This window comes from Syngnathus typhle, linkage group LG17, assembly GCF_033458585.1.
Source record: "Syngnathus typhle isolate RoL2023-S1 ecotype Sweden linkage group LG17, RoL_Styp_1.0, whole genome shotgun sequence".
Classification (NCBI taxonomy): domain Eukaryota; kingdom Metazoa; phylum Chordata; class Actinopteri; order Syngnathiformes; family Syngnathidae; genus Syngnathus; species Syngnathus typhle.
Window position 1 is genome coordinate 5,140,819 of NC_083754.1, and position 12,421 is coordinate 5,153,239.

A 12,421-nucleotide genomic window follows, 5' to 3' on the forward strand; every position below is an offset into this window, starting at 1 on the left:
CATTCAACAATCTTTGTAAATATTACTTTTTCATTTTTTACGACTTTTGTTTTTTATTTTTTAATCTGCTACATTTAGTTAGAATAAAAAAATAGATTAATAGATCAGTCAAGATTAGTTGGTTTTATTTACTTAAAAGACGTTGGTTTTATTGACTTAAAAGACGTTTTTATATAAATATATATATTTTTATCATACAGCGTAGACAGCCTTTTGCTACTGTAACACTTTAATACTTCATCCCTCCTGGGGCATCTACTAGACAATTTTGTTAATTTATTTTTCATAATTCTAGGTGTGATGTCACTGTTTGCACAGCAGAGGGCGCTGTAGCTTTGCCGTTACTATAAATGAACTACAGTACTGTAACTGTACCGATGAAGGGCGAGTAAGAACGTATTTGAGTAAAATCTGTAGTTGATTTAAAATTGCTTTTTTTTTGTTGCACTTATTTCGACTCTACAGTGAGAATTTTAGAGATGTAAATGTCTGCCTTACTGAATGTCGCTTGTGCTTACACTCGATGGAATATTCACAATGTGCCTCCATTAGCAGGAGGTCTTCTGGACAATTTTCTGTAAATGCTTTGCAAGGTTTTCGAGGGTTTCCTTAATGCGACATGAGGCTGTGATGGATTCGTGTGTGTGTGTGTGTGTCCTCGGGCCATATGACAGATTGAATCTAATAATCCTTTGATTGTCAGTATCAGAATAAATACTAATGTACGGTCATAAATGACAATATTGTATCCAAACATTTCCATTTATGAGTGTGGTCACGGAACGATTTAAAGTCGTATCTCGAGGCCAAAGTGGGCGTATCCCGCGGCTTCCCCACGTGCCCCGGCACGTCGCAGCCCCCTCTTCCGCATACCGCAGGCACGCGTACGTACGCACGCGCACGCTGCGGAGCGATGCTTCCGCGGTGCTGCGCGTTCTCCTCTTGCTCGGCGCATCTTCCTCACTGATCGTCACCCATCATCCATCGATCCCTGCCGCTGTAAAGATAAAAAACAACAACGATGCTCCTGTGTCATCTTTTGATTTAAATGTCCGCGTACGAGGAACAGGAGGGGAGATGATGACACCAGGCGCACCATAGCACCTTGGTCTTTTCCCATAGTTGATTTATTTTATTTCTATTTTTTTAACGTTTTTTCCCCCTCTTGGGTGACGTTTTTGGGGGCCTGCATGCGGTGACCGGCGGGAATGTGTGACGACCATGCTGGCGGTGCGGTGCTTCTTGCTCTTTGCTGCAGTGGGCGAGCGGCTGGCGGTGCCAGGTAAGAGGAGACACGATGATTGGCAGACGGATATTTGCACGCTTGTCCGGTGCCACCCACCTTTCCTCTTTGCACCCACATGCAGTGTAGCATCAACATGATGGTTTTGGTGATGTGGCGTGCACGACGTGGCCCTGGATGTGAGGGGTTTTGCTGCATAGGCACATTTCTACCGCAGCCCCCTCGAGTGCAAGCAAGCAACTCCTTGTTTTGAAGCCAAATGGGGATGCACCGCCACAACTTGTACAACACGACTGCAATGTGTTTTTTAAGATACATTGAGAAGCTCTTGGGAGCAAAGTGGGTGGATGGTTTGCATGGTTGCTTTGCAGCCTAAAAGCTTCTATGTTTGGGTAGTCCAGTTTCCTCCCACAGCCAAAACCACGTATGTTAGGTTTGTGGAAAGCTAAATTTGGTTCAATGACTCAAAAATCCTTAATTGTTGTTGTGGAAGGGTGGCATGATTATGGCCAGATTGCTAATCATGATTGTTTTGATCAAGAATAATTTGGGTTTCTATTTGGTTGGATTCACAATCTTACAACTCAATACCAATTTTCCCTTTCAAATCTGTTTTCATTACATCCATATCTTTTTTAGCCCAACGTGAGACTTGTAGAATAAATGACTCACATAGTCACAAGAAATTAACATTATTATCATAAACATGTCCTGAGCATTGTTTGCCTTCCAGATGTAAACAGGAGCCCAAGCCAGGATGGCGGTGCCTGGGATTGGTGGCCCTGGCCCGGGCAGAGGATGGAGGGCAGCGATACTGCAGCCCAGGTGACCTTCCCCAAACGCCTGGTGCGAAGGACTGAGTCGGAGCAGGAAATGGCTCATGAGCACCTGGACACCAGAGTGAAAAACAACACGCCATACAATTCGGTGAGTTTGACGGCAGGATGGAGATAATGTGGTTGCGTAAGTGGGTGTCAAGTGTCCACTTGAAATGAAATTAGAGGTGTTGGATTTTTCCATCAGTCCATCCGTTATCATTAGTGTGAGAATGTTAAGCGGGCTTTTGCTAGCATGTTTGTCTTGACGGCATCAAGACGACAGGGCTGTCAGTCTCCCAACATCTCTCCGCAGCTACAAGGTTGAGTCTACGCCGCGTGCGCCTGTTCTTTTTGACCCATTTATTGGCTGAGAATCCCCCGGAATGTCAATGCGGCTCGCCTCACCGCCTTCGCTCCCGCCGCCTGACCTGCTTTGTGCGCGAGCTCGATTCCTCTTGCGTGTTGCCCGTGTGTGCCGGGCCTTTGTTTGCCGTCACTTTGCATCATTCGAGGGGTCCCGTCGGGGCTCCCGGCGGCTTCATTTATTCAGTGATGTGTTGAAGTATGTCCCCATTAATTATGAAGAGGGTTCGTGGTTGCAAAGAGGCACGGGCCAAGTCGTAGCGATCTGATGATGCTACTACTTCCTGTCACGTGACGGGACGGCGTCGTATTTAAGATGGTCGTCTCACTTTCATTTTTCTCTGGTCTGGCATTTATTTGAAATGTTCTATTTCCAGGCCGTCCACTTGGCGCAGAGCTCTTTCCAGATGGAAGCCCTTGGACGTAGATTCACGCTGGACCTGGAACTAAACCAGTCAGTACTGCTTGCTAAGCTATTTTGCATGGCGACATCTGCAGATGTTTCACATTAGCTCTTGTACACATACAGACAAAGGCACGGTTCCTGACGTGACCTCTTTCTTTGCAGTCACCTGCTGTCCTCGGACTATGTGGAGCGACATTTTACGCCGGACGGCCGACCCTTGCAGTCGCTGGTAAGAACCAGAAATAGCAATAGGCTTGCTTAACAGTACTCAGGAGGCTCACCTGTTTTCTGGGTTTGGTCACGTGACATTTGCACGCGGAGTCTGTGGGCTCATTTCAGTCATCAGCAGGTGGCAGTAGAGTGCAAGAGGGGGAGAAAGAAAAATAACCCATATGGCGTATGAATTTGTGAAAAAATACAAAATTGACCTTATTTGAATGTCGGGTCTCCTCCGACAACAACAAAAAAAAGCAGTCATTATTTCGACAATGCTAAAATTCTTTGCTTGGATCTGTGTTCCTAATAAAGTGGCTGCACTGTCTATTTTAAGCACCACCAATCTGCACGTTTGCCTTTGGGATATTTTTATGTTCTATTTTTGGAAAGCGCTTTGAAGTAGTCTGCCGCACAACCATTTTGTACTTTTGCATGTTACGTTGGTCCTTTTGTGTATCGCTTGAAAAAAAAAAAACTGCTCTGAGATGATCATCTTGAAATAACAGTAAAATGAAATCCACGGAGATTTTCATATGCATTCTAGTAACCAGAAGGCATGCTAATGCTTCGCTTCCCACCGAGCCACCCAACCGATTTGCCTCTGTCCTCCTGACCAATGGCGAGTCTGTCTCCATGGCAACCAGTTAGCTCAGCAGCGTCATTAAGTTCTTGGCAGCGGAGAGAATGAGAGACGAGGGGGTCGGGGGAACGGGTGTAGAAAAGCCTTCCCGTGTGCTGTGAGTGGCTGGAGGGAGGCAAGGTAGGATGGAGGGAGATGGAGTCCTGCAAGGAGGCCAGATTGTGGCGCCGCATGACGGAGGCATCACGTGACGCCGCGGGGACGTGGGAGGCGTTTGGAGACATGCGTCACCGAATTGGGCCTCTCTTTTGAAATAGCACCACGACAGACATTTGACAACATTTGAACTTAAATGCTTTCCATTTTGACTGTTAGCAGATGAACCCCTTTATGATTAGATTGGAGGTGAAGCCGATTAATCGATCATAAAAAATATTTGAAAAGTCGAAAGGAAATTGTTTTTAAAAATATATTTTTCTTATATTTATGAATTGCTTTTTTTCAGTTTTTTTTTTTTAAATCATTCTTTTTCTGTTTGAGAGAATAATTTCCCCTGTGTTTCTGAATACACGATTTAAATATCATGAAAAGATATTCCAGAAACTATTCTGAAAAACAAACAAAACAATCTATAAAATAGAAAAAAAATAGTGTAAAAAAACCAGAAACTTTAAAACGGAAAAAAAGCGTAACTGTAGTACCTTTCTGTAATTTCTCAATATATTAAAAAAAAAAAAAAAAAAGATTATTTAGTTGTTACTCTTGGGTGACACTTTTTGAACAGTAAGACAAATAGTGACGCACTGCTACCGAATGATTTTCTGTGTTGACTTATTGAAGAGCTCCTTCCAAGAAGGACTTCCACCTCGCTTGTAATTCGGAGGCGAGGATGGTACACAAGTAGGTCACAAACGCTTCTGCCGTGGGAGGTTGTGGTTGTTTTTTTTCGGAACCTCGCAGCTGACCTATCCCGACAAGCTGTGAAGTTGCACAGTGTGTGTGTTTCAGGTTGTGTAAAACCTCCTCCGTGTTTGTGCGTGTGCCCGCAGGGAGGGGAGCACTGCTACTACCAGGGAAGGTTGCGAGGTGTGCCCGAGTCCTGGGCGGCCCTCTCCACCTGCCACGGCCTGTGGTAAGACCCCCTTTGTCCCCACTTTGACCTTTTATGCACTTTATAATATATTCATCTTGTGTGTGGCCTTTTTTTCCAAGTGGGATGTTCTCAGATGGCGTCTTCTCTTACTGGATTGAGCCTGTTTACAATGACAGCAAGGAGGTAAGTAGAATTTAAAAATTAACATTATATCGTGGGCCTTCCTTCCTACCTTCCCATCTAAACCTGCCCAATGCCTTTTTAAGTGGTCCACCCATTTTATATGTGGGTGAAGGTTTAAAATAAAACCAGATTGTTTTGTGTTGTAGGAAAATGGCGCCCACCTGATCCATAAGATGTCCGATTTCAGGCTCTCCCCCCAGTGTGAAGGTAGGCACGCTTATTTATAGTGCGCACGATTCGACAACATCCAAAATAACCCAATGGGTCGACCATTCCCTTTTTACACCTGCTTGTCACCATTGCTGCAGATCTAAAAACCTCCTCAGACTGTGATCCAGATTTTTGGCGCATAATGCAGATAAGGTGATAATTACTTTCCTAATGACTTTGATAATGAACTGCGATGTTTGTGTGTGTGCGTGTGCGCCAAGACTGCACAGAGGACAACAAGTGGGATGGCAGAGGAGGCGACGAAGACCAAGGGGGGCGTCAGCAGCAGGAGGCGTCGGGGGTGCTAAGGCGATCCAAGAGGTTCGCTCGCAGACCCTCCGTGCAGACCGAGACCAAATATATCGAGTTGATGGTGGTCAACGACAACGACATGGTGAGCGTTCTGAGGTCAAGTTCTGTAGAAAATAAATAAATGGCATATGGAGAACACATTTGTGGCGTCTAAGCAGGAGCGCGACACAAAAGTGGCACTTTTCTTGCTGCCTCTTTTATACCCTTGTGTGTGCGACTGTCATTCCATCATTTATGGATGTTTTGTTTCCTCACAGATTGTACAGCTGCGACGCTCCGGCAGCCAGACGAGAAACTTTGCCAAAGCGGTGGTCAACATGGCGGACGCAGTATGTCGTTTGGATTAGCATCCTTGCATTATTATTATTATTGCACGCGCAAACACAGACGGTCTAATGAATCAAGTCTGGTGTTACCGCAGATCTACAAGGAGCAGCTGAATACGAGGATCGTGCTGGTCGCCATGGAGACGTGGACCTCAAAGAATATGGTGCCAGTGGTGGAGGAACCGCTGACCACGTTGCAGAATTTTATGAAGTACAGACGGGACAACATCCGCGAACAGAGCGACGTTGTGCAACTTTTCTCGTGAGTTGATTAACTTGGACTTAGGCGGCGTGGTGGTTCCGCTCTTACGGTGTTCCTCCTGTTCGTCTCCAGAGGGCGTACGTTTCAGAGCGGCCGCAGTGGGACGGCATACACGGGAGGAGTGTGCTCGCCGACGAGGGGAGGGGGCATCAATGAGGTGAGGGGACTTTTTTGCTTTTGTCCACAGGAAATCCAGAGTAAAGTTTTTTTCTCGGTTTCAGTTTGGGAATGTCGGCGCCATGGCCATCACTTTGTGCCAGAGCCTGGGCCAGAACATTGGGATGCGGTGGAACAATGCCCGCAGCTCTGCAGGTATGATGTAACGTAAGGGATGCTGAATACCTCAGTCCTTTTTTTTTTTTTTTCTGCTGAAAGAACATCCCTGCACCAGCACTTTTGTAATTTCACTCGGGGTGCTTTATCACCTGCATTTGGAACATTGCTGCCACAGAGCAATGAGTTTGCTGATTAATGTCGAAAGGCCATTTGTGCCGTTACTGGAGTTAAGCGAGCCTTAACTCTTCGTCCTGCTGGAACGCCTCTTCCAAATCATCACGTGATCCTGAACTTGCTTTTTTTGTTCCACAGGAGACTGCAGGTGTCCTGACACTTGGCTGGGCTGTATTATGGAGGACACTGGGTAGGATGTAACATTTTTTTGCTTCAGTTCGATGGGCAATGCGACTTCAATGCGTGCCTTGCCACCAGGGGGCAGTATAATACCAACACATGAATTCTCAGTCAGTTCTCATGTTGTACAAAGCAGAAAAATTCACTTAGGCGTTTGGTGCATTGCACCAGATGGTACAACAGCACAATTTGTACTACAGATGGTTCCATTTCTGTCGCATTGTAACATAACGTCATTAACACGTTGCACTGTTTTCATTTAATGACGCTATTGCTGTTTGTTTTTTAATGCAGATACTATCTGCCCAGAAAGTTTTCTCGCTGCAGTGTGGATGAATACCTCCAGTTCTTGCTCCAGGGAGGCGGCAGTTGCCTCTTCAACAAGCCCAACAAGGTGAGACAAGCGAGATTAGTTCAATCACAGTAGTGGTAAAAGTCCTCTTTGTTTGTGTCTTCACGATTGATATCTACTGCCTCCTGGTGGCCAAACCGCGCACACCAGAAAGAGTAGCAATGGATTATTTGTTTGTCTGTGCGTCTCTCAGCTGTTGGACCCTCCAGAATGTGGCAATGGCTTTGTAGAACCTGGTGAAGAGTGTGATTGTGGATCCCAGGTGGTGAGTATAAATCTCCAAATGGGAGGCGTTTCCAAGCGAGCCCTGCTACATTGTGTGTGCGCGTGACCCCAGGAGTGCGCCCGCAGCGGAGGCGCCTGCTGTAAAAAATGCACGCTCACCCACGACGCTATGTGCAGCAATGGACTGTGCTGCCGCGGCTGTAAGGTGCGTACCACAGACATTTCTTGGAAACGTCGACCATCAATTGTGACGCCATCTTGTTTTGTTTTTTTCAGTATGAGCTGAGAGGCGTGGTGTGTCGAGAGGCTGTCAACGACTGTGACATCCCGGAGAGCTGCACTGGAGACTCCAGCCAGGTACTCCCATGTATAGAACGTCATTCGAACGATCTGTATACCTTTTGGTATGGTTGCCTGGCTGTTCCAATACTTTTGGGAGTGTTTACGGCATTGGTGTAAGAGTGCTTGTGCGTCACTCCTGCAGTGTCCTCACAACGTCCACAAGCTGGATGGCTACACGTGTGAAACTAATCAAGTAAGTGCTGCGCCTTTGTGCAAATCCACTTCAACGTCACTTTTTTGATATACTGTTTGTTTCATTCTGCCTTTTCAGGGTCGCTGTTATGGCGGACAATGTCGCACTCGAGACGGCCAGTGTAGAGGGCTCTGGGGTTTCAGTAAGTATTTAAAAATGTGTGTGCAATGCGTGCGCGACAGCTGACTTCATCCTGCTGTTATTTTCTTTTTATCCGCCAAGACTCCGCAGACAGGTTTTGTTACGAGAAACTCAACGCCGAGGGGACGGACAAAGGGAATTGCGGTCGCGGTCCCGGCGGCCAAGGCTGGCTTCAGTGCAATAAGCCGTGAGTGTTGGCCAATAATCTCTATTACAGATGACAAAAAATAGTTCAAATAAGACCATGGCAAGCTATTTAGCATCTATGTTGTGTTGCTTTAACACTTAAAGCAATGGATTGAACATGAACGGCTCAGCAGTCACGTGATGAATGACTAATAAGAGTTGAGGGCTCATGAATCCCACTGAAATTCTAAGCAGCTTTGTACTGCCCCCTAGTGGCCATAGTGCGCACAACAGAAGGGAGCATTTATTTCAAAACGTGTGGAAAAAGACTTTGTTCAATTCTACGTAATTAGTACAACATTTGCATTTTCTGCATTCCCCCACTTTTACACTGTGTCTTTGTCATCCTAAGGGACGTTTTGTGTGGCTTCCTGTTCTGCGCCAACATCAGCACAAAGCCAAAATTTGGGGACCTTCAAGGCGAGGTGACCAGTTTCACCCTCTACCACCAGAACAAGTACCTGGACTGTCGGTGAGTTTCATTTCAATGGGTTCTGATTCGGCAAGTGAGGGCGAAAACGGGAAACACGTGCTCGCTTCTTTCAGGGGCGGCCACGCTCTGCTGGAGGACGGCTCGGACCTGGGCTACGTGGAGGACGGAACCCCCTGCGGTCCCAACATGATGTGCTTGGAGCGACATTGCCTCCCGGTGGCGGCCTTCAACCTCAGCAGCTGCGCGGGGTCCAACTTGGGACGCATCTGCTCCGACCACGGGGTACGACAACACTGAGCAGACCCGAGGAGTCGATGAGGGATGATGATCTCGTCTCGTGCTTTGGCAGAGGTGCAGCAACGAGGTGAAGTGCATCTGCGACAGAGACTACACCGGCAAGGACTGCAGCGTCTTTGATCCCATCCCCGAACCCACCGTCCCAACAGGCCCGGAAAAGAAAGGTAATAATCGATAGGATAATCACTTCCAAAAAAAAGCCCTAGTGTTGATGGTGTGTGTGCGTGTTTTTGTTTTTAATTTGATCTAGTGGTGTTGTGTTTTCTCCTCCTTTCCCCCTTCCTCCCTCTGCTCTGCGCAGGTCCCAGTGGCACCAATATCATAATAGGCTCCATCGCAGGTGCTATTCTCCTGGCAGCTATAGTCCTAGGGGGGACAGGATGGGGATTTAAGTAAGAGTTCTGGCATGCGTTTGTCCTTTCGGTCTGCTTCCACATCGCTCAATAACCTTCCCAGGGTTTAGGATTAGTCTAGTCTGCCAGGGACCACTGTAGCGTCCCCCGTCCCCTACGCTTAGGCCTGTGCATGCTTCTCTTCTGGTCTAAAAGGAACACCTCCTTTAAACATTTACAACAACCCGATTGGGTAAAAATAATCTGAATCACAATTGAAGGAATCCTTTTAGGTCAGAGGTCAGTGTGTATGTGTAGTCTGTGCATGTGAGCATAAGACGGGTGGGAGGTTTTAGGGTGGCCCGACCTCTGAAGTCAAAAATGAAAGATTAATTCAAGTTTGTATGTTAACTTTGAATTTCTGAATCGCTGCCTCATTCTCCAGCAAGGTGCTGACCTGCCATTTTGTATTCCGCCTGCAAGAATGCACACACGTTCTCATGAGTCATTGTCATTAATGCATTTTCTCTTTTCTCCTTCACAAACGCTTTGTTGATGCAGAAACATTCGCAGAGGAAGGTATGACTTGTTCCTTATGTTTTGTCCCCTTTCTTTAATAATGAGAATAACCGTTTGCGTGTTTCATTCCAGATCTGGTGGAGGGTAGGATGTTCACCATCAGTCTCTGTGTCCTGCCCACTTCCTGTCTTCTTCTTTTTCTTTGACTTCTTCTTCTTGGTCGCATAGAGGAGAAAAAAAAGGGAACAACAACAAAATGTCTTCCACTCCTATTCCCATCTCTCCAGTCCTCCTTTTGTTGTCACCTCTATCCTCTTTACTGTGCGGGACACACCGGCCAGGGTGTTCCTCCACTGTTAGGACGAAAAAGCAAATCAGCCAAGATGTTTGCACTGCCTGCCGGGACCACAATCTTCTTCTAATGGAAAAATGACTTGCGTGATGTGTAAAATAAGATTAATATGCTAAATAGGTTCATTCCCTGCCATAGCCTCAACAGTACACGCACATTTCCTGTAGTTAATGAACCTGGACTGGATCCAGCTTCGATCTGGTCCATATCTGGACTGGACTAGATTAGGTTTGGACTGGATTGGGACAGCGGATGAATGGATGGACGGACGGACAGACGGACCTGGACTGATCAGATCTTGACGCAATCTGGAATAACTAGAACTTTACCTGCTCTAGATTAAGTCTGGACTACATCTGTAATGGACCTCGACCCTACAAGGAACATGTGTACTTGGTCAGGACCAGATCAAGATTGGATCACGACTTCATGCAGGTTTGGATCTGGGTTGATATGGGCCACATCGCTGGATCGGACATGGAACAAATCTGGCTACAGTTCTATACTGGATCTGGACTAAACCTAAGAAGTGAATTATTGATATTTTAACATTACCTTCAATTTGCCTAAGAAAGATGGATGGAACTTTAGTAAATGTGACAATAGACGATTGTCGGGCCAAACCTATTGTGACTATTCTGTAGTGAATCTGGATTTGATCCAGACTGCCCTGTAACAACTGCCCTGGAATTGATCTGGATTTTATTTGGAACAAATGTGCTGCCACTTCATCACCGTGAAAATTCCAAGCATGTTTTCCAAAGAAGGACTTGAAGAGGGACCAAGTGTTTTTACTCCGACTGCCAAACAGCTGGTCCAAGTGGACCACGTTTCAGAAGAGTGAAGTATTGAGGGACTTTTGTGTTTTTTGGGATCAATTGACAGGACCAGCGTTGTCAATGCCAGACTGTACATTTCACTGACCCTTGTCAGTGTTCACCACGTTTCTACTCTTTGGACATTTTAACCGAACGCTTGTTGTTTTTTTAAAAGAGCAGAAGAAGAATATGCGCACGTCACGACGGAGCCCTTCAACTTTTCAATGTAATAACGACATGAAGAAGAATGTCACCTAACAGGACTTGAAGGGAGATTCCCCTCTGTTTGTGTTTGTGGATGATGTCCATTTTGCTTCATTAGCAATTAGCGCCCATTGTCATGTCTGTGATCTACTTCCTGATCGAAAGTTTCTTAAATTGTTAAATTGGTAGGATTTCATACAAAAATTTTCCAAAAAAAGAAACGTTATAATAGCGCTCCAGATTTACTGCCAAACTAAACGTGAAAAAACATGACACTTTGTTTTAAACAGCCAAACTGCCGAAAGTAGGGCAATGCTAAACTAACCCGAAGGCAATTTAGCATCTGAGCTGCGGTGCTTTAAACTTGTATAAGCTACGGACTGAGCACAAATGTCCAGCAACATGTGGGCAGACACTATAAGAGTATGTATTCTTTATCATCTGCCAAGAGCGACTAATATCAGTGCCGACCTGATGAGCTCAGAGAGCAGTCGAGACACAATTTATTTATGACCTGTACAGGCCCTGTTTCTAGGAACATTTATAAAATCAACTGCAGAAAATGGCAATGGCAAAAAAAAGTCAAAGAAAAGGCAAAAACTTTTCCCTTAGCCCTTTATGAGCCTACAAAAGCATGCCACTTCCTTTGTGTGATTTCCTACTCAATTCTCACGCGGCCATTTTGTTTCCCTGAGCACATCACTACCTGCAGTGACGAAATCACAAAAATAATGAGCTATTTATGTAAATATGTGCAAGCTATGCTGAATGTTAAAATGCACCGTATTGTTGAGGGGGAATAATTTGAACGGCACTTTTTTTTATTTGTACTGTTTGTTTGTAAATTTTAATTTCATCCTTTGTCAGGGCAGCCTGTGCACTGCCATGAGAGTGAGTGTGCATGAGCGTGCACTTTTGGGGGGGGGGTTGAGCTTTGCACTGGTGGTATGCACTAGTATGGCACATATTAGGAATACAGAGAGCGTGAGTTATGTCATGTGCAGAGCTGCTATCAATCATCATTTTAAAAGAGAAAAAAAAGACCATATTTTTAGACACTTTTTGAATTTAGACAAAATTAAAAAAAGAAAAGAAAAAAGCTTGCGGATAGAGACAAGTGAAGAGAAAAAGAAATAAAAGAAATTCAACTTATTTTCTAATTGACTCTTGTCATGCTGTTATGGGATGTTTGAGTTTGTATTAGGAGTATAAAAATATTAGTGTTAATCAGCTTCCCTTTTCCCATATTAAGTCCTAAATTATTTTCTGTTTATTAGCTATAAATACCATTTAGATAATGTTAATGAAAAAATAAATATGTAAAATAAAGTATTTTGTTTGACAAATTTCGAATTCATGTACTAAAAATAAGAATGTGACAAAAA

The 12,421-nt window shown here is 45.1% G+C and overlaps 1 protein-coding gene across 1 annotated transcript; it reads left to right on the forward strand.

Moving 5' to 3' along the window:
* Positions 1–858: 858 nt before the first annotated feature.
* LOC133170797 (disintegrin and metalloproteinase domain-containing protein 11-like) lies at positions 859–12,188 on the forward strand. The gene is made up of 26 exons (XM_061303937.1): positions 859–1,282; positions 1,977–2,170; positions 2,802–2,878; positions 2,993–3,059; positions 4,676–4,758; positions 4,839–4,902; positions 5,049–5,109; positions 5,334–5,506; positions 5,682–5,753; positions 5,846–6,012; positions 6,085–6,169; positions 6,234–6,324; positions 6,601–6,652; positions 6,937–7,036; positions 7,188–7,259; positions 7,332–7,424; positions 7,496–7,576; positions 7,704–7,754; positions 7,833–7,896; positions 7,977–8,082; positions 8,434–8,553; positions 8,628–8,796; positions 8,864–8,975; positions 9,113–9,203; positions 9,705–9,722; positions 9,795–12,188. The coding sequence occupies exons 1-26, from the start codon at positions 1,222–1,224 to the stop codon at positions 9,808–9,810; spliced, it is 2,340 nt and encodes a 779-aa protein (XP_061159921.1). The 5' UTR covers positions 859–1,221; the 3' UTR covers positions 9,811–12,188.
* Positions 12,189–12,421: the final 233 nt, after the last annotated feature.

What these genes read in the sequence shown, in the direction of transcription:
- LOC133170797 (XM_061303937.1), top strand. Translation starts at nt 1,222, where the DNA reads ATGCTGGCGGTGCGGTGCTTCTTGCTCTTTGCTGCAGTGGGCGAGCGG. An exon ending in ACACGTGTGAAACTAATCAA is followed by an intron (nt 7,755 to 7,832) that starts GTAAGTGCTGCG and finishes CTGCCTTTTCAG; the next exon opens with GGTCGCTGTTATGGCGGACA. An exon ending in AACAAGTACCTGGACTGTCG is followed by an intron (nt 8,554 to 8,627) that starts GTGAGTTTCATT and finishes CGCTTCTTTCAG; the next exon opens with GGGCGGCCACGCTCTGCTGG.